The sequence below is a fragment of the Melanotaenia boesemani genome, chromosome 5, assembly GCF_017639745.1.
Source record: "Melanotaenia boesemani isolate fMelBoe1 chromosome 5, fMelBoe1.pri, whole genome shotgun sequence".
NCBI lineage: Eukaryota > Metazoa > Chordata > Actinopteri > Atheriniformes > Melanotaeniidae > Melanotaenia > Melanotaenia boesemani.
In genome coordinates this window covers 8,272,285-8,295,329 of record NC_055686.1, presented here as the reverse complement: position 1 = coordinate 8,295,329, position 23,045 = coordinate 8,272,285, and the positions used below count along the sequence as shown (strand labels likewise).

The following is a 23,045-nucleotide window of genomic DNA, read 5'->3' as shown; positions in this document are numbered from 1 at the left end:
TTAAACTGTGTTATGCTAATTTATTCTTTTTTTTCCTTCTTTTTTTCAATTTAAATATGTTATTTTTGTCATATTAATACTGCTCAGCCATGTTCTTTGTGCTATTTACTACACTTGTATCACGCTGTATTGTTATATGGTTACTTTCAATAATAATAATTAAAAAAAAGAAAAAAAACTGCTATAGGTTGCTGCTTGGTTGGGACACACCTGTAGGCATGCAGCAGCTGCAACAGGCACAGGCGCACATTTGACTCTCTTTAGGACCCTGGGGAGTGTGAGTTTGCTTTATGGTTTGTTCACCTTGACGGTGTGTCGGACGTTGGAGTCAGGTCAACATGATCCCAAGGTTCAGTGTCCCCAGCGCTTCCCAGCCTTAGAGACGTACAACAAAACATGTAAAAACTGTTTACGTAAGCAACAGATAGCATGATTTCTATGTTGGGTTAGTGAGATTAATCCGACTTTCCGAGAGATGCAACTTCACAGGGGGGTTCTGATTAAAATTCTGACTTGGACCTTGGAATTTCCCACATTTCTGTACAACTGAAACGCACCATCAGTAGACACACACCACCGGGCTCTCAATATGCGCTGCAATTACATTAAGAATCATGAATCTTTATTGTCATAATGCAAGGCATAATGACATTTTGTTCAGCAGCTCTTGGCTTAAGGCACACAGTAACACATATAAATATAAAAATATAAAAGTATAAAAATATAGAAAAATAATTTTAGAAGTATAAAAACATAAGTTTATCTAAGCAGAAACAAGGAAGGATGATAGAGATGTATTTGTACAGAACACGTGTTAGAAAACGCGCCGTTAGATTTATCATCACAACGTTTTAATGATGTGGTGGTAAAATTTTACTTTGCCAAAGTGGTGACAATGTTAATAGAAAAGTAAAAAAAAAGAAAAAAAAAAAAGTCAAAGTCAAAGTGAAAGTGAAAGTATAAGATAACATTCAGAAACTGTTCTCGGTGTCGGACGGTGTGAAAACTACTGGACTGCGTTTCTTTGTTGAACAGCGGATGAAATCTGCTCTTTTAGCGGTTAGAAATGATGATGTTTAAGCTGCTTTTTTGGACTGGATGCTACAGTCTGCTGTCAGTCACGGAACAAGTTACAGGTAAGTTAGAAAATATCTCTCTGTTAGACCTAAGTAGTCTTTTCTTTTTTAATGTCATCTTCTTCATCATCTTTCGTTCTGGCCACGTCACAAGGACTAAATAAATAATACGTAAATATTTTAAAGTGAAGCTGTGTTTTAATAAAATGGGTCATCAGAGGCAGAAACGAACTTATTCAGTTTTTGTGGGATTCTTCTGTTTATCATTCAATAATTTTGCTTTCTGCTAAAGTCTCAGCAACAAGTAGATAATATAAAATTTTCAAGTTAACTTTATTTTCTCAAACTGCTGCTGATGCTGTAAATGTTGTTCTGTAACCAGATAAACTGGTTTAGAATTTTTCAGCATGTCGAAATCTCCAGACTCCTCCTTGTGTGAAGAGGTTTTTATCCAGGAAGTTTTTTTTATTTGTCGCATGACTAAATATATAAAAGCATGTTGCTGTCTTTTAAAGGAAATTAAAAGAAATCAATCTTATTAGCTACTTTATAGCGCGACTTGTTGAAACATAACGCAGGCAAAGTACTACTGATACTCTGGGGCGCCGAAAATGGGGGGGGGGGGGGGGGTTAAGGGGAAGGATTCTCGGGGCCCATGACTGACAGGGGGCCAGAAGGGCCCTCAATGCAATTGTAATACTAACAAAAATATCTAATAGGCTACTAAATGATAAACCTACAATCACAGAAACATTTTAGTTACAGTGCATTGGTATCACTAAGTTTCTTTGTTTTGGAAACATCTCTGAACACTGACCCCCCCTCTATGTTTCACTTAAATGGTTCAGTCCACCTGCTCCTTCAGCTGCGGAGCAGCGCAACAGACAGACAGCGAGTGGATGCGAAGACGGCAGGATGACCCGGAAATAGGGAAGTTTAAAAAGAAAAGAAAATATCTGAGACTGGAGAGAGAACAGAGGGGTGGACAATATGTCACCCAGTTCTTTCAGAGGCGAGGTGGTCAGTTAGCTCGTCTGATGCAAAGTTGTGGAACATCAGCTTGTTGTCTCTTCTAAACTTTGTCCATATAAGCTAGCTCACTTTGCTCCATATTAGCTCATATTTCTGAAGAAAACTCTGGATTTTATTTAATTTCACTGTTGTTTTAATCAAATAATCAAGGCAGGCAAACGATTAGCAAGCTGCTCTGCTAAAACATCAGGCATGTCTGAAAAGACACAAGAGCATCCGAAGCAGATGCTGCCAGACCCCCCTCCCCTCCTGAACACGTCCAGGTGGCCCCTGAGGAACGAGGTGAGCAGCTGAGTGTTGAATTAATTTATTATTGTGGAGAAAAAACATTATATAATAGAAAAAAAAGTTCTGAATTATTAATATTAAATAAAAATAGTTTGCATTTATTTTCTCAGCTATAATATTAGGTCAGTAGTTTGGACTCATCCTCCTGCTTTGCAGCAGGAACAGAGACATTTCTAGTGCAGCAGACTGGGTGACTGCTTTCAATCCAATCAGAGAAATATTTACATTTTCTAGATATCAGAAGATTAACTAGTAACAACCATATAGCATCATATATGTTCCCCCACTAATCTAATGCTTCACCGGTGAGTCTACAGATGTGGAGATAAATTAGATTTTTATGTGTTGCTACATGAGAGAAACAATGACGTGGAGGATTGGTAGTCAAATCAATTTCCCTTGACATTGTTGGTGAAATCACTGAAAGCACCTTTAAGTAAAACAAAATAGTGTGAGGCCACCAGAATTGAGGATTGTGGTGCTTTTACAAATGACATCACATGATTGGAGATACGATATAATAGAACAGCTGGATAATAGAAAGCTGGACTTCAGGACTTGATAAGCGATTTTCCAGGGAAAAACCTCCACGTTGGGCTCTTGGTGAAAAAGGCTGAGCATGGACAGTGATTGTGAATGAGATTGCAGGAGTAGTGCACCTTTACCTCTCTGTGATATGTTATTACACAAAGTTCTACCTTTTAAAATGTGATTATTTCATTTTAAAGATGCTCCCAGCCGTTGTTTGGCTGTAAATCTCCACAGTGGTTTGCTTGTGACTTTATTACATTTAGTTCATATAATACAATAAACCATGTGAGGTCCAGCTGTTTCTTGTTTCTGAGCCTACCTCATTTATTTTATGATTTGCATCTGATTTAATGATCATAATGTCGCCAATACAATAAATCATAAAAAATGAGCGGCCATTTTGTTTTTGATGGTGTTTTAGCTGAGATTTGATTTATTTCTCCACAGATTATAAATGCATTTCATTTTCATGGAAGAGCTTATTTTGTGTTTAAGTTTTGTATTTGTTTTGTAATCATGAAATAATTAATTAAGTATTTAAAAAAAGATAGATGGGTTTTTAAATATAAAGTATCCATCTTGCAGCAAATAATTGAATCTAAATTAACTTCATTGTATATTTAGTGCTTCCCTACCAACTCTGTCATGTTTTTCGTTTATCCATCCATCCATTATCTTGACCGCTTATTCCATTACGGGTCGCGGGTGAGCTGGAGCCTATCCCAGCATTTTAACAGGTGAGAGGCAAGGTGCACCCTGGACAGGGCACCAGTCTGTCACAGGGCCAACACAGATAGACAAACAACCATTCACACACACACACACACTCTCCTAGGGAGAATTTTAGAATAGCCAATTAACCAATCATGCATGTCTTTGTTGTTTTTCGTTTAATTTATTTTAATTTAATTTCTTTTAATGCTATTTTGATGGTCAAAATATCATTAAAATTGCCAATTGGATGTATTACACTATTAAAATTTTGAGGGGGGGGGGGGGGGGGGGGGGGGGCACTCAGTTTCTTTTCATGGGGCCCAAAATCTCTAGCAGCACCCCTGCTGATACTACTACCATTACTACTACTTCTACTACTTCTACTACTACTACTACTACTACTACTACTACTACTACTACTAATAATAATAATAATAATAAAGGCTATATTACTAATTAATGCGCTAATCCTAAAATAATATTTTTGGAACAAAGACGGAGTCCAGTCTGATTCCAGGGTGCATTACAACAGAATCATCCAGGAACTGGTCATCGGGCTCATCAGTCAACTGGCCCACGGGACGAGCGGGTAAAGTTCCTAAGTGGTCTGACGGGCCTGCTTGTAATAAATAAAGACACAGAGATAAAACAGCTGAGAGGAGGAATATGGTTACACATTTATTGTGCATTTTTCCTTTAAAAAAGACAAAGGTTTTAGGCAAATGGACTCAGAAAAAGAGGAAAGTGAAATGATCTTCTTCTTCTTCTTCTTCTATTATTTAGTGATGTTATTAAAAAAAAAAAAACTTAAGAAAGTCTTAATAAGTGGTTTTTAAGTGTATTGTGGAGTGCTGGACTGAGGTTTGTCTATTTTTTAACTATTTGTTTTCTTTCTCCAGCTGAAACTAAGATATTTTGCTCCTCTGAGCCGGTAGTATTGTAACACGGGGGGGACGACCCGGATCGTGACCGAGGACGGGACTGCAAGGGTCCTCTGGTAGACCAAACCAATTTCTAAAATAAGGTCTGGAGCTCCCTATTATAAAATGCACAAGTTTGTTCAGGCTACTGATTGACAGAAACGAACAGTCATACAAAAATAATTTCTTTATTCACATTAAATTCTTTAAAACATGCCTTTGAGCAGACGGGAATTACTAGAAATCACTGCAAACAAAAGAAAATAAAGAAAAACCAAACAATTAATGAATTAGTAATCAAACTCAAACAAAATTAGTAAACTAAATGCAAAGTTAAACTTATCAAAAGGAAATCCCTCCTCACTCAAACTCCTAAAAGTCTTGCACAAACCCTCCACGCTAAACCCATAAATGTGGAAGAAAAGCCGAAATAAAACTAAATGCGCGCATAAACCGCAGGGCAGGAACGACCACGTCACCCCTACGGCTCAAGCTTAGCCAGCTTAGACGATCTGACAATGCGAGGTGTGGCGGGCAACAACTGAAATAGCAGAACCTGGCGTCACGCTGAAGACGCTCAAGATGTTGACGAACTAAAGAAATACAGCAGGGACTAAAGAACCTAGTAGGAGCTAAAGAACACAGCAGCTAAAGAACATAGCAGCTAAAGAACATAGCAGGACAGGGGCAATCTGTAACACCAAAGAACAGAATTAGCCATCCAACCTGTCCATCATTATACACGTTCGCATCTGCTGCGCATAACTCTTACCTGCACACAGCTTCCTTCACGCACCCACACGAACACCCCCTCAGCACAGCCTTCACCGACTCCGACGGCAAACTCCACAGTTCTGCTTCGACTCAACACTGCCAGAACCCCGCAGCGACGCACTCAGATGCTGCATACAGCCGAAAACAGAGCTACAATGCGGCTACCCGCACCTGTATAATCCCCTTGATCAGCCAGCTCGGGCAACACGGAGGTGGAAACACGCCCTGCCACGCCCCCACGGCTGCACATAGCGTCGGAAACATCAGCCTCCCTCACTATGCAGAACCACCTGGTTACAGTATCATTCTGCAGCTCCAGCATCGTTCTACAATGTCACCTGTGGGGATGAAAGGGTGGTTTGCTGAAATACTTTTGCAGTTTTGTTGCAATCCGGCATCATGGGGACGGCCCTTAGTCTGATTTTCTCTTGCAGTGTTGAAGGATGAAGGGCCACACAAGAAAGTTCAGATTTCTGTTTGAAATTTATTTATTTTTTAATTTAACCTTTCTTTAACCAGGTAAAAAAATGTTCTCATTTACAAACATGACCTGGCAAATGCAAAGAATGAACTGAAAATTTGATCTTTTGTAAATTTCATATTTGTGTACTTTATAGTTTAATGTTATCAGTGGAACTCAAGCAAGATGATTAGAAATGCAAACGTGGTCCCTTCTTTTTGCCCCCATAATATGTAAAATAAACAGATAAGAGTACATCTTTACGACTAAACTGTGTGTTATAGTTACTCAGCTCATCAGACAGAGGCAGAGAAGAGCATCATAGAATAGCTAATAAATTTAACAAATCATTAGAACATCTTGACTTTCTCAACAATGTTTTACAAAAACTTTTTCATCCAGGAAGTGACTCAGTCCATCAATTACGAAGAACATGCTAAATATACAGAAACTAATGCTGCCACGGAATGAAAAAGGTTATATAAAGGTGCATGTAACGTGATAAGTTTGTCAGAATGTGAAACAGAACATTGTTTGTTGCCATCTAGAGAAGTAAAAGTCAGCTTTATTGTCAGTTTTCATGTAGAGGGCTTTAAGGGTGAGGCGAGAGGTGTAGATGTTTTGCAGTGAGGGAAGAGAGGCACCGACAATCTTCTTAGCTGCTATCAGGATATGTTGGAGGGTCTTCCTGCAGGACGTGGAGCAGGTGCTGTACCACATGGTGATGCTGCTGGTCAGGACGCCCTCCATGGTGCCTCTGTACAAGGTGCACATGATGGGGGCGGGGCTCTAGCTTTCCTCAGGTTGTGGTAGCAGTAGAGGTGCTGGTTGGCTTCCTTGGCCAGTGATGTGGTGTTGAGGGTCCAGGAGAGGTCCTCTGTAATGTGCACACCCAGGAACTTGGGAAATACTTGGGGATAATACATGTAATGAAGATGTGACGTCAGGGCATGTTACGGCTCCCGCCGTTTCGGATTGGCTGCTGGACCTGCCAATCTTCGTGACATGCGGAGGCGGGACCTCGCTGGCCCTCGGTGGTGGGCTGTGGGATCTGTCACTCAACGGACTGCGGATGTGATGTCACTCGTCCTTCCCCTCTGCTTCGCGGATTGGTTGCTGGGCCGAGAGATGCTGCAGCTGATCCCAATTGCGATGATTAACCATTGTTGGACTGATGCTTAAAACGGGGAATATCCCATTCCTCGGGAGCGGTGGCATTAGGGCATTGGCTCATTTAGTGCGTGTTTCTGGAACTTGTGTTTGATCGAGCCTTTGGGCTATTGTGTAGACTTTGTAGATGGTAGATAACCTTGAGTGTCCAACAGAGCGTTAGGACTTTTTGATTTGCACTTATTGGTTAATTGCACAGAGTGCCTTCTTGTGTTCTGTTTTATTTTGGTAGAGTTAGCAGGGACTTCTCACTAGGAGAAGCTCCCCTCTTTTTGTTATTAGTTTAGTGGATTGTGATGTCTGAGTTGTACTTTTGATATGGTTAAGTTTCCTTTGTGTTTATTGTTTATTTTTTTTATAGCTATTTAAGAAAGCTCAATTTTGTGTTGTTTATTTCCTGAAAAGGACACTTTAAGTTTGTAGGGCATTCCTGAAAAGGACCTTTTTTTTTTTTTTTTTTTTTTTTGTTATAACGAGATTTAAATAAATCATTATTTATTTTTTTGACCTTCGTTTGGTTCGTTGTGTTACATGTCCCTTTTACACCCCTGGACTAAAAAGGGGCCATAACAGGGCAGCTGCCATTTTGGTTCCTTAAGTTAAACTCCTTTGTCCTCTTGGCCGCCCCACAAAGAGATTTCCATACTTTACATTACAGTTGTCTTTAATTGCCAAAGTAAATTCGCTCTATTAACTCTCGGGCATCCGTCTAATTTACTATCCTCGTAATTAAAAATGGACAGAAATGTTCACTTCCTAAGAACTGATGTAAAACTTTACAGATTAATATCTTCTCTGCTTTTTTGGGAACATAAATGTCTAAAAATACTTCAGCCCTGCTTAAAACTACCAAACATTCACAGAATTATACAGTTTTAACCCTTTAAATGGCAGCTTGATTACTTAAAGTCACTGTTGTTGTTGTCCTCATGTTTTAGGACAAAAATGTCCCAGTAAGTCACATTAAACCCACATTTTAAATCTAATAGATGTTACAAAAAGTAATGATGCATTCTGTGATGTTTGAGTCTCATTTTATTCATGTCAGGGAAAAGTATTTGATCCTGTTGTTTCTTTGTTTTCCTCATTTAAGTGATTCTTTAAGATATTTGTTTTTTATATTTTGATTTATTGTTGTAATAACTTATATTTTCATTATTGTTGCAGACTGAAGTCTTTTCCATCATAATTTAACACTTTTTAAAACTACATTTAAACATATTCAGGGTTTTTTCTTTGTTTTATTTTCTTCTAAATCAAAGAACAAAACTAAAGACTGATTAATAAGTGTGTTGTGGAGTGCTGGACAGAGGTTTGTCTGATTTCTATGAACTATTTGTTTTCTTTCTCCAGGTGAAACTGAGATATTTTGCTCCTCTGAGCTGTTAGTATCATTCTGCGGCTCCAGCATCGTTCTACAGTGTCACCTCGAGTCCCAGCAGGATGCAACAGACAACACAGTGAAATGGACTCAGCGGGGTGATGTTGTACACATTCGTAAAGGTGGAAAAGACGATCCTGGAGAACAAAAGGAGAGGTTTGAAGAACGCACGTCTCTGTTCTCTGAAGGTCTCCATAAAGGAAATCTGTCACTCCAACTTTCCTCTTTAAAACTCTCCGACTCTGGAAGATACAAGTGCTCCTTTCAGGTCGGCTCAGTGGAGAAGAGTTGTTACGTTAGTCTCAGTGTTGGTAAGTTTCCAAATATTGAAAATGGAAATGTACAACATCACACCTCATTCTTTCTACACGATCATCCTTAAGCATCAGTAACTGAATGTCATTGCTACAGCAGGAGAGTGTAGTATTTAAGCTGTAAGTCAGAGTAAAGACGTCCAGGTAAGCTCAGGTTGGAGCATGACAGTGTTAGAGGGCTGTTAGAAAGAGCTGCTGCTGCAGAGGAGATGAGGACAAAACCACACCAGGATAGTCTGGAGGACTATAAAAACTTCCCATCTTTGTTTGGTTTGCTTTCACTAGTACATTACTCAAGCGGACCAAAGCACCTGGACAAGGGATGTGAATCCCCACCTCTGAGAATAGATTAGAATAGAATACAATAAATTTAGGAAACTTTGTTGGTGCAATGGTGGAACATGGAACATAGACTAGTATGAGAAATAAAATAAATGACTTTAAAATAAGGCTCTAAGGGCACACTAGTGTTAATTTTATCAGCCATTTTTAAAATTTAGTCTCAGTTTTAGTCTAGTTTCAATCACACTTATTGGATTTTATCACTTTTAGTCAACCTCATCCCGTTTTTTTATTTAGTCAAGTTTCAGTCGACTATAAGTTGAGCATTTTAGTCTTTATTTTAGTACAAGAAAACATAATTTTATTTGTCTAGTTTTAGTCAACAAAAACTGTCAATTTTACCCTTTTACTTTTTTTGTCAGCAGATAATATTGAACACTGTTATTAGTTAGTAGAACATTGTTAAATGTAGTTTAATATAGTTAAATTACATTTAACAATCAATTTAAAACTCTTAAAACATAACAATCCCATTTTATGCAGAAATAATTGCAGGCATTTTTATTTTTACATTCATTACTTTATATTAATATTAATGCCAATTCAAATCAAATGTCCTTGTGATGGTAACCTGAAGACAAACAGAACAGCATTTTATGTCACCAAATCTAAGTTAGGAAAAACTCAACTTCACACACAATTCTATCAACAAGTGGCTATGGTCACTAGATGCTAAGAAGCTAATGGAAGTTAGCCAGCCACACACAATATCAACAAGTGGCTGCACCTGAGAGCTGTGTGCTGCTAGGACCAAGCCTCTGCTGAGTGCTTTTGGACGGGGGAGGGGTCTGTGCAGAACTGACTCCACATTGAAAAGAGGAAACTATGTTCATTCACGTCAGTCTCCAATGATACCAGAAAAAGTTGCTAGATTTGTCACTAGTCGCTTTTGTGAAAACAAAGTTGCTAGAGGGGTCTGAAAACTTGCTAAGTTGGCAACACTGAGGGGGTGTGTCACTGTGTGTGTGGCGCAAGAGCCAAGGAGAAGGAGGCAGAGGAGAGAGGATTTGACAAAATCATATTGTATAATATAATTTTCATCTTGTCTTTGTTCATGAACTAAAATGTCCATAGATTAAAGTAAGTTTAGCTGTAGCACAATTTAACAACAGGGTGATTCAAAGAGCTTTACAGAAAATAAAAAGTTTAACTTAATTAATAATTTAACATTTAAAAAAGTGAAAGAAAAGGGAAAAAGAAAAAACACTGGATAAAAACAGTACAAGTACAAACATGATCAAGTTTAAAAATTCAAGTTTTAAAAGAAACAGGTGCAGATTTGGACCCTAAATAAAATCAATTGAATTGCAGCAGAGAACAGCTGGGTCTTTAACCTGGATTTAAATAAACTGAGTGTTTCAGCTGATCTAAAACTTTCTGGGAGTTTGTTCCAGACATGTGGAACATAGAAGCTGAATGCAGCTTCTCCATGTCTGGTTCTGACTCTGGGAACTGATAAGAAAGCTTATCCCATACTGGATCCAGATGACCTGAGGGTTCTGGTAGGTTCATACTGGGTCAAGAGGTCACTGATGTATTTTGGTCCTAAACCATTCAGAGCTTTATAGACCAGCAGCAGAACTTTAAAGTCTATCCTCTGACGAACAGGCAGCCAGTGTGAAGACCTCAGAGCTGGACTGATGTGGTCCACTTTCTTGGTCTTAGTGAGGACTCGAGCAGCTGAGTTCTGAATAAGCTATGGGGAGACCGGGATAATTAGGGCTTCTAACTCTGAAATAATGCTCACAATCATTAAAGAAAAAAAAAATCAGTGGTTTGGTGGAGGTCTGTACTCCCTAAATGCTGTCGCTTCACAAACTTCTGTCTCAGACCACTAACTCAGATTGTTTAATCTGTCCATCCTTAACCTAAACTACATCACACAGTTACAACAAAAACTCACCAGAGGAAAATAAACGTGAACACTGACTAATAAGGAAAAATAAGAAATTTTGGCTCATTGATTTGCCAGGACTGAAACCAGACAGTTTTAACTTTCTGTTTTTACTTTAGTTTTCACACCTAAAGCAGTTTCACCAGAATCTGCCCAGTATGAGCAGCAGGAGAGGCAGCGAGTTAACCAGCATGCTGCTCTATGACACGCTCCACATCACTTCCTCTGTTTGGTTTCAGGGGATGGTCAGTCAGATGCAACAGGATTCACTTACAACTGAACTGAGACCCCAGATATTCAAGCAGACCAGAGTTCACTTCTTTGGTTCACACCAGAGTTTGGTCTGGCATTCATAATTCTCTAAACAAACAGTATATCCGGGCAGTATAAGGGCCAAAATGAAAGTTATTGCACACCCAGCAGTGGCTACGTTGTCTTTTCAGAAGTCTATATCCATCCTGAAGCAGCTACTGATCTGAATAGAGTAGAATAGTGTGACGAAGCCGTCTCGTCACTGACAGCTGTCCCTACTGAGTCCATAAACGCGCACACAGACACACACACACACACACACACACATACTCGCCTAGTCAGTTCCCCGGGGACAAACTCCCGCCAAAGTCCGACAGTCATATTACAACAGTAAACCACACAGGAATACAGTCTGCCTCACGTAGCGACTTATTAAGGGTGCACACTTAATATTTTGCAAGGCTGATTGATTATATGGCGTTTGCTGGTTACTTACCGTCCTCTTCCTGTCACTGCTGTGGCTTTGGTCAAACCCGAGGCCATATCCAACCCACTGTTAAGTAGCCGACCTGGCCGACATCCGGAAGTGACGTCACGACCACGTGAGCACCCCGGTTTGCGCCAAACATTTTTATTTTTAAAAACCATTTATTATTTTGCTGTTTCTACTACTGTGATTAATGTGAATCTTCGAAACGAATGTGTAGAATTTGTGTTATTTTTGTAATTATTTTATTTATGTGGAAACATAATAAGAACTTAACTAAAGTGATTTATTTGTAGAAATTAAGGATTATTAAGCATAAGGGGCGGGGCTTAGAGTATTTAAAGGGAAGCCTGAGAAGAGTCATTCAGTCATTCATTAAGTTGCATTGCTGGCAACTGGAAGGATTGAGCGGAGACAAAAGGTTGGATTATTTTTGGCTGGTCTAGAGAGAGACAAAAGCTGTATGTTTGTTATTTTTCTTATTTTTTCTTTTTGTAAATATGTAAATATAATTGGCACTGGAGTTTTTGGACATTTCTTGCACTGCTGAGCACCGTTTGGGAGCCACGGGCACAATAAATCCACCACAAACTGACAAGCGACTTGCCTGTTTTATTGGTTGGCGAAGAACCCCGCCACAAGTGGTGTCAGAAGTGGGATGGCAAGTCGTGGAAAAAGGTCAGCTCGCCCACCCAGACGGACTGGATTACGCTCACAGGCAAAGGAGGAGTTGGACCAGGACGCCGGTGCAGCAGGTGGCGAGGAAACCGGCTGGGACACAGAGATGACCTCGGAGGAAGAGGAGGGGACGTCTCCGGCTTTTTCTGGACCATCAGGGGTGTCATCGGACCTGGTCACCGTGGTGAAGACCTTCTTGGAGGCCCAGCAGAAGAGGGAAGAGGGTTTACTGCGTGAACTGCGGGACCTCAGGGTGTCCCTCCGACCTACTGCCCCTCCGCGACCTCAAGCTCCAGCTCCTGGATCCGCGACATCAACCCCCATCACAGCAACTGCTAGTAGCCCAAGACTGCCTACACCTGCCCCTCGCCGGCGTGATATTGGCTCTTTCACGCCACCGAGTGATGCAGAGGAAGCAGTAACTGGATCAGACCAGCAGAGACCAGACTCTATATACCACACACAACCAAAGATTCCTCCATATCAGGTGGGAGAGGATATTGAAAACTACTTGTTACGCTTTGAAAGAATGGCTAAAACCTGGAAATGGCCAGAGACTGAATGGGCATGCAGACTGGTTCCCCTTCTCTCAGGAAAAGCTCTGGAGGCTTATACCTCCATGGATGAGGATAGAGCGCACTCATACAGAGACCTGAAAGAAGCTTTATTGAGCAAGTTTGACATATCACCAGAGACATACAGACAAGAGTTTCGCTGTGCATCTGTGCCACATGGAGAAACGCCCACTGAGACATATCACCGCTTAAAAGGACTCTACCGCCGTTGGATTCAGCCGGAGCAACGGACCAAAGAGCAGATCGGGGAGGCCATCATCCTGGAGCAACTTCTTCGCGTCCTGTCGCCAGAGGTGAGAACCTGGGTGAAGGAGCATGAACCAGCAGATGGATTGACAGCAGCAAAACTGGCTCTACAGTACCTCAATGCACGCAGAGGAGGACCATCTACACGTACCACCACCTTGGCTCGACCCACCACCAACGTACGGCCTCCAGCCCTTCCGATATCGCAGGTCTGGACACAACGGGGAGCAACAGTACGACATCCTCCAGGTATCACCAGCACAGGGACTGAACAACCAGCAACCGGTAAGACACTGATTTGCTATTATTGTCAGCAGCCTGGACACAAAGCTTCAGTTTGTCCACTGAAAAAAACAAAAGTCACTGGTGCATGTTATGTACCCAGAAATGAGCTGGAACCAACTGAAAATGACAAAATGAGGAAGAGCGCATATAAAACTGTGACAGTGAATGGTGAATCTGTAACAGCACTAATTGACAGTGGTAGCTTTACATCACTCATCAACAGACGTCTTGTTCCAGTTGGTAGGATGGACTACAGTAATACCACAGACATTGTGTGTGTTCATGGAGATAATCATGCTTACCCTCAGACTGAAATAACTGTGTTAATCGATGAGCAGCCTTATTTTCTGACTGTTGGGGTGGTAGATAATCTGCCTGTGGACCTTCTTTTGGGGAGGGACTTGCCAGTGTTGATGTGTTTGCTACAGAAAGGGGAGACTGATGAAATTGCTGGGACTGATAATGTTGATGCTAACACCAATAATACTGCTAATGCTAATGACCAGGAGTGTGTTTCTTGTCCGGTTATTACTAGAGCCCAGGCAAAGGCTGGGGTCATGCCTCTCCCAGACTTGGATGGTAGTCTGTGTGAGGGGGGCATAAAAGGGCCTAAAAAGTCTAGACGGCAACGTCGTTTTGAAAAACAGCTTGGTATAACTGAACACAATGTACAAGGTTTAAACACAGACAAAATATGGGAGATACCTGAAAATATTGTGGAATTACAGAAGCAAGATAGCACATTGGAGCCCCTGTTTGCCAAGGTGATGGATGTTGGGAATGTTAATCCTGTGGGGAATGATTTCTTTATTGTTGAAAATGGTATATTATATATAAGCAGTGACAACCACAAACGCCTTGTAATCCCAATTAGCTGCAGACCCTTGGTAATGCATTTAGCTCATACTGTTCCATGGGCTGGGCACCTTGGACGACATAAAACTTACATACGCGTTAGCTCACGGTTTTATTGGCCTGGTATGTACACAGACATTCAGTCATACTGCATGACATGCCCAACCTGTCAGAAAACATGTACTCCTCGCAGGTCAGATCGCGCTTGCCTTCAACCACTTCCAGTTATCTCCACACCATTTCGAAGGATTGCCATGGACATTGTTGGACCACTGGTAAAGAGCAGCCAGGGACATCAATACATCCTGGTCATCTGCGACTACGCTACCCGGTACCCTGAAGCCTTTCCCCTGCGCACCATCACTTCTTCAGCCATTGTCCATGCTTTGGTTGAACTGTTTTCCAGAATGGGGATCCCTGATGAGATACTGACAGACCAGGGTACCAATTTCTGCTCCAGACTGATGCAGCAATTCCACAAACAGCTAGGCATCCATGCTATTAAAACCACACCCTACCATCCGCAGACTGATGGACTGGTCGAGAGATTCAACCAGACTTTGAAGCGAATGCTGCAGAAATTTGTGGCTGACACGGGTAAGGACTGGCATCGCTGGTTACCTTTCCTCCTCTTTGCCTATCGTGAGGTTCCTCAAGCATCCACCGGTTTTGCCCCGTTTGAACTCCTGTACGGCTGGGACGTCCAGGGACCCCTGGATCTACTCCGCAAAAGCTGGGAAGGTCCTGCTAGCAACACAGAAGAGAGAGGTGTGGTGCAGTTCATCCTGGAGATGAGAGAACGTTTGGCCAAATACAAAGAAGAAGCAGAAAGTAATTTACAAGAGGCACAACGGACACAAAAGAGATGGTACGACCAGCAGGCACGACAGCGGGACTTCAAACCAGGTCAGAAGGTGCTCCTACTCCTTCCTTCCTCCAACAGTAAACTGTTGTCAAAGTGGCAAGGACCGTACACCATTACCCGGAAAATGGGCCCTGTGACATATGAAGTGCATCATCCTGAGAAGAAGAAGCCGAAACAGACTTACCATGTCAACCTACTAAAGAGATGGAAAGAACCTCAGAATCAGGTGGCGACGGTGGGCCTAGTGGTGAGAGAGGAAGAGTTTGAGAAGGAAAACCCAGGTTGGGACACCTTAACCCAGACTGCAACACCAGTGCTTTCCCATCTCACACCAGACCAAGCATCAGACCTTCTACAAGTGTTCCAGGAGGCACCGTCCCTGTTTGGAGCAACGCCAGGCAGAACCTCAGTCACGCAACATGTCATCCGGTTAAAGGACAACCAACCCATCAGACAACGTCCATACCGTGTTCCTCAGCAGCTGGTTGGGAAACTGAAGGAGGAGATCACAACCATGTTGGAGATGGGGGTGATCGAGCCATCAGAATCAGAGTGGTGTAGCCCAATGGTCCTCCTAACCAAAAAGGATGGCTCACTACGGCCCTGCATCGATTTCCGAAAGCTGAACGCCATTTCAGAGTTTGACGCCTATCCCATGCCAAGAATTGATGACCTGCTGGAAAGAATTGGATCTGCCACATACATCACCACACTGGATATGTGCAAAGGATACTGGCAAGTACCTTTGGAGCCCTCCTGCCGACCCTACACAGCTTTTCGCACACCTGCTGGCCTCTTTCAGTTCACGGTCATGCCGTTTGGCCTCCATGGAGCCCCAGCAACCTTCCAGAGACTGATGGACAGGGTCCTCCAGGGGTATGAAGACTTCAGTGCTGCCTATTTGGATGATGTGGTCATCTTTAGCAACACCTGGGAAGAGCACATCAAACATCTGAGGAGAGTCCTGGGAGCCATTCAGCAGGCCGGGCTGACTTTAAAAATTTCCAAGTGTGAGTGGGCTAAACAAGAGGTTCGATACTTGGGATACCAGCTGGGACGAGGAGAGGTACGGCCACAGGTGGACAAAGTGGAGGCCATCCTTAACTGCCCGCAACCACGGACCAAAAAGGAGGTTCGTTCCTTCCTGGGTTTGGCTGGCTGGTATCGCCGTTTTGTACCGCAGTTCGCAACCATCGCTGCCCCACTTACAGCACTTACCACCAAAGACCAGAAGAACCCTGTGGCCTGGAATGAGGAATGTGAGGAAGCCTTCAAAGCCCTTAAGGGACAGCTGTGTTCATCTCCAGTCCTGCGCAGCCCCGACTTTAACAAGAAGTTCCTGGTGCAAGTGGATGCATCAGCCGTGGGAATCGGAGCAGTCCTGGCCCAGGGTGAGGAAGGAGCTGAACAACCCATCCTGTATCTGAGCAGGAAGCTACTTCCCCGTGAGACCAGATACTCTGTCATTGAAAAAGAAGGACTGGCAATAAAATGGGCATTAGAAAGTCTGCGCTATTACCTGTTGGGCAGAGAATTTGATCTAGAGACTGATCATCGTGCTCTTACCTGGATTAGTTCAATGAAGGACAATAATAGCCGGCTTACACGGTGGTACCTCTCACTGCAGCCTTTCAAGTTCCACATCCGCCATCGATCTGGAAAATCCAATGTCGTAGCAGACTATCTGTCACGGTTGCCGAACATTGCCAACCTTGGGGAAGAGAGGAATAATGTGACGAAGCCGTCTCGTCACTGACAGCTGTCCCTACTGAGTCCATAAACGCGCACACAGACACACACACACACACACACACACATACTCGCCTAGTCAGTTCCCCGGGGACAAACTCCCGCCAAAGTCCGACAGTCATATTACAACAGTAAACCACACAGGAATACAGTCTGCCTCACGTAGCGACTTATTAAGGGTGCACACTTAATATTTTGCAAGGCTGATTGATTATATGGCGTTTGCTGGTTACTTACCGTCCTCTTCCTGTCACTGCTGTGGCTTTGGTCAAACCCGAGGCCATATCCAACCCACTGTTAAGTAGCCGACCTGGCCGACATCCGGAAGTGACGTCACGACCACGTGAGCACCCCGGTTTGCGCCAAACATTTTTATTTTTAAAAACCATTTATTATTTTGCTGTTTCTACTACTGTGATTAATGTGAATCTTCGAAACGAATGTGTAGAATTTGTGTTATTTTTGTAATTATTTTATTTATGTGGAAACATAATAAGAACTTAACTAAAGTGATTTATTTGTAGAAATTAAGGATTATTAAGCATAAGGGGCGGGGCTTAGAGTATTTAAAGGGAAGCCTGAGAAGAGTCATTCAGTCATTCATTAAGTTGCATTGCTGGCAACTGGAAGGATTGAGCGGAGACAAAAGGTTGGATTATTTTTGGCTGGTCTAGAGAGAGACAAAAGCTGTATGTTTGTTATTTTTCTTATTTTTTCTTTTTGTAAATATGTAAATATAATTGGCACTGGAGTTTTTGGACATTTCTTGCACTGCTGAGCACCGTTTGGGAGCCACGGGCACAATAAATCCACCACAAACTGACAAGCGACTTGCCTGTTTTATTGGTTGGCGAAGAACCCCGCCACAAATAGAAAAAATAGAATGTCTTTATTGTCACTGCATAACAATGCATAAAATTAGCATTATTCCAGAAAAAGTGTCAGGTATATAAAAGACATGTTCAAAGAAAACCACATGGGTTAAAAGACACAGTTGCATGTTGTCATTATTACATCGTTACAGTCATTCAGCAGACGCTTTTATCCAAAGCGACTTACACTAGTTCAGCAGTATCGTTAAGGGTCTTTCTTAAGGACCCAACTGGAAGGTGTTAATATTCGTCCCCTGGACAATAGAACTCTGGTCTCCCGCATGGGAGACTGATTCTCTGCCAACTGAGCCAACCAGCTCCCTGATATGAAAAGACAATGTAAGAAACAAGATTCTCACAGAATAAATAAGGTTAAAATGATGTCCATAATTAGACTGTTCCTCTGTTCATCTGATTAATGAAAACATTGGCTCGGTGTTTCTCCAGATGGAAATCAGTTTTTATAAAGAAAGTTACTGCTGCTGAAGAAGGAAGAAAACTTGTAAATTTTGAATAAAGTTTTTAATTGCGCAGAAATAATGTGCACTAACCCACTAACCCTAACTTTGTTCTGATGTAGCAGCAGCTGCTCAGTCATCTTTAACGTTAATGGTTTTAGGAAACAAAGTTCTCATCTAAATGTTTGTTTTTCCAGGAGAGTCTGAAGTGATCGGCTCACCTGAGCCAGTTACAGCAGAGTCGGGTCAGGATGTGGTTCTACCATGCTACCTGGATCCTCCGTTTGATGTAACATCTCTGACTGTGGAGTGGAGATGGAACAAAGCTACGGTGCACAGATATCGAAATCTTAAAGACAATGAAAATGCTCAAGACCAGAGGTTCAAAGGCAGAACTTCTCTCTTCCATGATGAAATGCATCATGGAAACATTTCCCTCAAACTGAGAAATGTTTTTGAAGAAGATGCAGGAAATTACACCTGTTTTGTTCCCGGACTCAACTGTCAGGTGAAAAAGGGAAACATCGCTCTGAATGTTGGTGAGTACTGATGGACACATTTAAGAAAAAGATGTGTGTTTATAAAATGTTTACACTGAAAAACAGTTTATATTTTCTTTGTGTGGAGAAACATGTTAACATGTATTTAAACATGTATGACCTGAATATTTAGTCCTGTTATTTTCTTTTACAGAGTTAAAGGATGAAGATCCAAACAAGAAAGGTCAGATTTATGTTTGAAAAGTAAAGAATGAACTGAAAAAATTCTTCAGTAAATCTTTGTGAACTTCATAGTTGATGTTTTTGTTTTACAGTTTTACTGTAACAGAATCAAGAAGATTAGAAATGAAAACTTTTATAAACCATCATGGCTTTTTAATTCAGTCCAGGACAACAAAATATTGTGTTGAGCAACTTTTACCTGCCATGGTTTTATTTCTGGTTGTCTCTTTGTTTAAGTTCTGACTTTGTTTTATGTTTTGGGGGATTGAATGTTTTGTCTTTAATTCAGTTTTCCTTGTAAAGTGTTTGGTTTTGTTTCTTCTTTCCATAAATCGATTCCTTATCTTTAACTAGGACTCAATAATACAGATTCGACTGGGACTAACACTTCGTCTGACCCACGTGATCAGAAAGGTAAAAGTCTCTCAACTGTTAACAGAAAAATAAAAAGTATAATATTTACAGTTTAATATATTTTCTCTCCACCAGCAGGAATCAAGTTTAATGAGTTAAATGTTAAAATAACTTCCAGTTATATTATTGATTAGATTATAATTACTCTGAGTTAGTTTTATTTTTATATTATTGTTGTTTTCTAATGTTTTTCTTTCTGTTTTGCAGGACTTATCATTGGTCTTCCTGTTGCTGCTGCTTTTCTCATTGTTCTCGTTGCTGGTTTAGTTTATTTAAGTAAGTCATAAATTTCTCCTCTTTTCATTTCCAGCAGATTCTTTCCTTCTACACTTTCAGATGAAGCTAAACAGAATTAAATGTGTTCATTAGTTTCCATAGATTAAGTTTTAATAGATCAGTTCAACACAAGAGTCTTTTAACAAGAAGTCATTATATGGATATTTATTGTAGTAACAGAAAAAAACAAAACAAGTATTAAAGTGAAACAATGCTTTCTATAATAAATAAAACAAGTCACATGTGTTTATACATCAGTTTATCTGTAAGTTTGAGTCATTGTTAAAGAAAAGAGTCAGAAACATAAAATGAATCTTGTATTAATGGCGAATGTTTAACTGGAAAAATTTCATAGTTTTCATTTAGTAAAATGTAAAATAATCACAGAACACAAAACTTTGTTTTCACACTCGGACACAAATTGAAAGATCTAATCACTAATCAATCAATAATCTGACCCACGACTGTGAGAGTGACGGCTTGTTGACACAGAGAAGGAACCTTCTATGATTGATGAATTGATCGATTCAGACCAATAATGTCACCTTTCTGAAAATGAGCAAAATCCTCCTAATAGAAAAAAATATCTTAGAAAACCAAAATCTCAGGTCAGAATAGTGATTCAGTGAACAATAAGAAACAAGCTAATGTTGGATTCACCCTTTTTATCAGCTTCTTCTTCGTCTAATCTTTTCCAAAAACAAAGCTGACACATAATTATAATGAAAACAGAGTTTAACCCTTTAATGCTTTATCATATCATTTTAAAGGGTTAACTAATGTAAACCTTGTTGATAAACTAAGAAATTAATTATTCTGTGTGTGTTGTTTAGGTTCATGTGCTGGACAAAACAGACTACAAGCTGATCCACAGGCTGATCCAGAACCACATGAAGAGGTTGAGATGTTACCACCAGAAGTTCATGGTAATAACTCAGCTGTTTCTGTTTCATTTATCAGATACAGAAAAAGTGAGAAAAACAAGGAAAAGAGGGATTTAATTTCATTATTTGTTTTACTTATAATAAGGTGGATCTGATTAAAAATCCTCCTGATGGAAGAAATGCTCTTTGGAAACCAGAATCTCAGATCAGATCAGTGAGTCATTGAGTCATAAGGAGCAACTTACTGGCTGGATGCTTTGTTACACAGAACCAACAGAACAGCTGATGTTTAAAACGCTGCTTCTTCTTCTTTGCTATAAAATCAGTTGTAGTGGATCCTCCTGACCCAAACTAACGGTCAGTAAAACAGCATTAAACTACTAAACATCAGCTCTGAGACTGTGTGTGTTTGTTTTTTGGAGGACTTCATGTCTCCATAAAGAAAACATCCAGAATCCAGGGACTGATAGAGATGCAGACAGATATCTTCTCAGAGTCGTGCTGGACTTTAGCATGAAGCAACTCTCCAGAGTTTTCTTTGAGAACAACACAGACTGAATATCTTAACTTAGATGTTGTAGTTCTTTCTGCAGTACATTACAGAACTGTAAGCTGCATCCTGACATTTAATATTAGAATCAGACCTGAGTAACTCTTTACATTACATTATTTTTCCTTCTCAGCCTGATGGTTCTTTTATTCAAGAAGTAAAGCTGTTAATTTAAACAGACTTGTTTACCAAAGTGCACGAAAGAAAATAGCAGCAATTACTGAAAATAACTTCTTTTGTTTTGTGTTTTAGGTGCACAGGATGGACAAGACGGGCAGCAGGACAACAACCAGGAAGAGGAGCCTTTAAATGAGCCGAACTAAGACAACGTTGATCTGTTACTCAGCCACTGGAAAGAAAGCTGGATTTTATTTCATTATTTGTCACTTTTCAGTGAGGATCTGTGTTTGGAGTAAAGAAAAAAATATATCAGGGCTGGATGGCATGGCAAAAACATTATCACAGTATTATTTTCTACATACCAAAGTAACTTATTTAGAATCAAGTCTGTCAGTACTACATGCTTACATATTACTACGATAGTCTTTATAGTCAATCATTTCTACAGTAGCTCATATTTCTCTCATACATTGCATTACATTACAGTCATTTAGCAGATGCTTTTCTCCAAAGCAACTTACTGTGGTTAGGTAATAGCATCTTAAGGAACCAACTGGAAGGTGTTAATATTTGCCTCCTGAAGGATTCAAATTCTGGTCTCTCGCATGGGAGCCAGAAGCTCTGCCAACTGACCAAACCAGCCGCTCTACATTTCTGCTTAGTAACCAGTTTACAGGTTTATTACCACAAACGACATCTACTAAAAACACTAAAAACATCTCATGCTTATCAGTGAGATCCATGTAAAAATAATCTTGATTTAATGTTTCTAGCGTGTTATCAGCCAGCATGAAGAACAGTGTCCTCCATACCAGAAGCAGCTGTATTAGATGGCAAGACCAAAGTCTCTGATGTCTTTCACATGTGAACATACAGCAGCTTCTTCATAAAGCAGCTCATACAGGTCCTACAATCATGAGATGTGAGTTTAAAAACACTCCAGGATGGCTACTGGTTTCTACTGTTATGTTTTCTAGTTTAACTTAAACTTAGACCTGATGCTTGATAAGGTTCAAGATAGTAAAACCACATGTTAAGATTGGACAAAAAGTTTTTATTTGGTTTGGTTTACAGTAATTATTCAAGTTAATAAGATGTATTAGAAAATTTGATGGAAATATACTATTTAAAGTTTAACTTCGACTGAAAACTGAGATCAAAGCATCAGTTTGTGAATCCAGTGGAGAAAGACTGAGCTGTTTTTATTAAGGGTTCTATGAACATGTCAGACTGTCTTTTTTTTACATGCACAGAAATACGTTACTGTGAAGGAAACACTGCCTTAAAAACAGCTTTTTCTTATGATTTTACATTGAAAGGATAAAAACGGCAGCTTCATAAAACACAGCTTGGTCTCCACTTTTTTTATTTTAACTCAGGAGTTTTGGACTAATTTTATATGTTAGTGTTATTGACAGTAAGAAGGAAAAAGTAAAATAAATAAATAGATAAACAAGATAACGGGCTTGCTGTGCAGGTCATGTGAATTAAATGTAATCCAGATGTCTTTTTCTTAATATTGTTATGTGGTTGCAGTGGCTCAGCTGGTACAGCAGGTTGTCCAGTGACTGGAAATTTGCTGTTCAAATCCCAGTAATCTGTTTTTGTGTCCATGAGCAAGACATTTCACCCTCCTTGTTTCCAGTGTCGGTGTTACTGGTGTATGAATGTTTTGGTGGTGGTTGGAGAGGCTGCTGGTACACATGTAGCTTACCATCACCAGAGGGGTATTGCACGAAACCAAGATAAGGGATTAAGCCGGGATATGTTGGTTATCCTGGCTGAATTTAGCCCTAAGTCGGTTGCATGAAAGCAGCTCAAACTAATCCCGGCCAAGTTACTGTGGTGATTTATCCGCTGC

The 23,045-nt window shown here is 40.6% G+C and overlaps 1 protein-coding gene and 3 long non-coding RNA genes across 4 annotated transcripts; 2 read left to right on the top strand and 2 right to left on the bottom strand.

Moving 5' to 3' along the window:
• The first annotated feature begins 787 nt into the window (after positions 1-787).
• LOC121640228 lies at positions 788-2,423 on the top strand. Its single transcript, XR_006010413.1, has 2 exons — positions 788-1,136; positions 2,259-2,423. It is a non-coding gene; the product is annotated as an uncharacterized LOC121640228 (long non-coding RNA).
• A 3,974-nt stretch (positions 2,424-6,397) lies between these two features.
• On the top strand, positions 6,398-22,531 carry LOC121640156. The gene is made up of 8 exons (XM_041985846.1): positions 6,398-6,561; positions 8,319-8,657; positions 18,416-18,757; positions 18,912-18,941; positions 19,295-19,354; positions 19,562-19,630; positions 20,464-20,556; positions 21,317-22,531. The coding sequence occupies exons 1-8, from the start codon at positions 6,468-6,470 to the stop codon at positions 21,385-21,387; spliced, it is 1,098 nt and encodes a 365-aa protein (XP_041841780.1). The 5' UTR covers positions 6,398-6,467; the 3' UTR covers positions 21,388-22,531.
• LOC121640211 lies at positions 12,963-13,340 on the bottom strand. The gene is made up of 2 exons (XR_006010396.1): positions 13,251-13,340; positions 12,963-13,169 (listed from the first exon to the last, which is right to left on the bottom strand). It is a non-coding gene; the product is annotated as an uncharacterized LOC121640211 (long non-coding RNA).
• Positions 13,388-15,403, bottom strand: LOC121640213. Its single transcript, XR_006010399.1, has 4 exons — positions 15,324-15,403; positions 14,125-14,208; positions 13,722-13,841; positions 13,388-13,478 (listed from the first exon to the last, which is right to left on the bottom strand). It is a non-coding gene; the product is annotated as an uncharacterized LOC121640213 (long non-coding RNA).
• Positions 22,532-23,045: the final 514 nt, after the last annotated feature.

Excerpts from the sequence above, each read along its gene's own strand:
- LOC121640156 (XM_041985846.1), top strand. The coding sequence starts at position 6,468 with ATGTTGGAGGGTCTTCCTGCAGGACGTGGAGCAGGTGCTGTACCACAT. Across the intron at positions 6,562-8,318 it reads CCATGGTGCCTCTGTACAAG|GTGAAACTGAGATATTTTGC; the intron begins GTGCACATGATG and ends TTCTTTCTCCAG. Across the intron at positions 18,758-18,911 it reads AAACATCGCTCTGAATGTTG|AGTTAAAGGATGAAGATCCA; the intron begins GTGAGTACTGAT and ends TTTCTTTTACAG.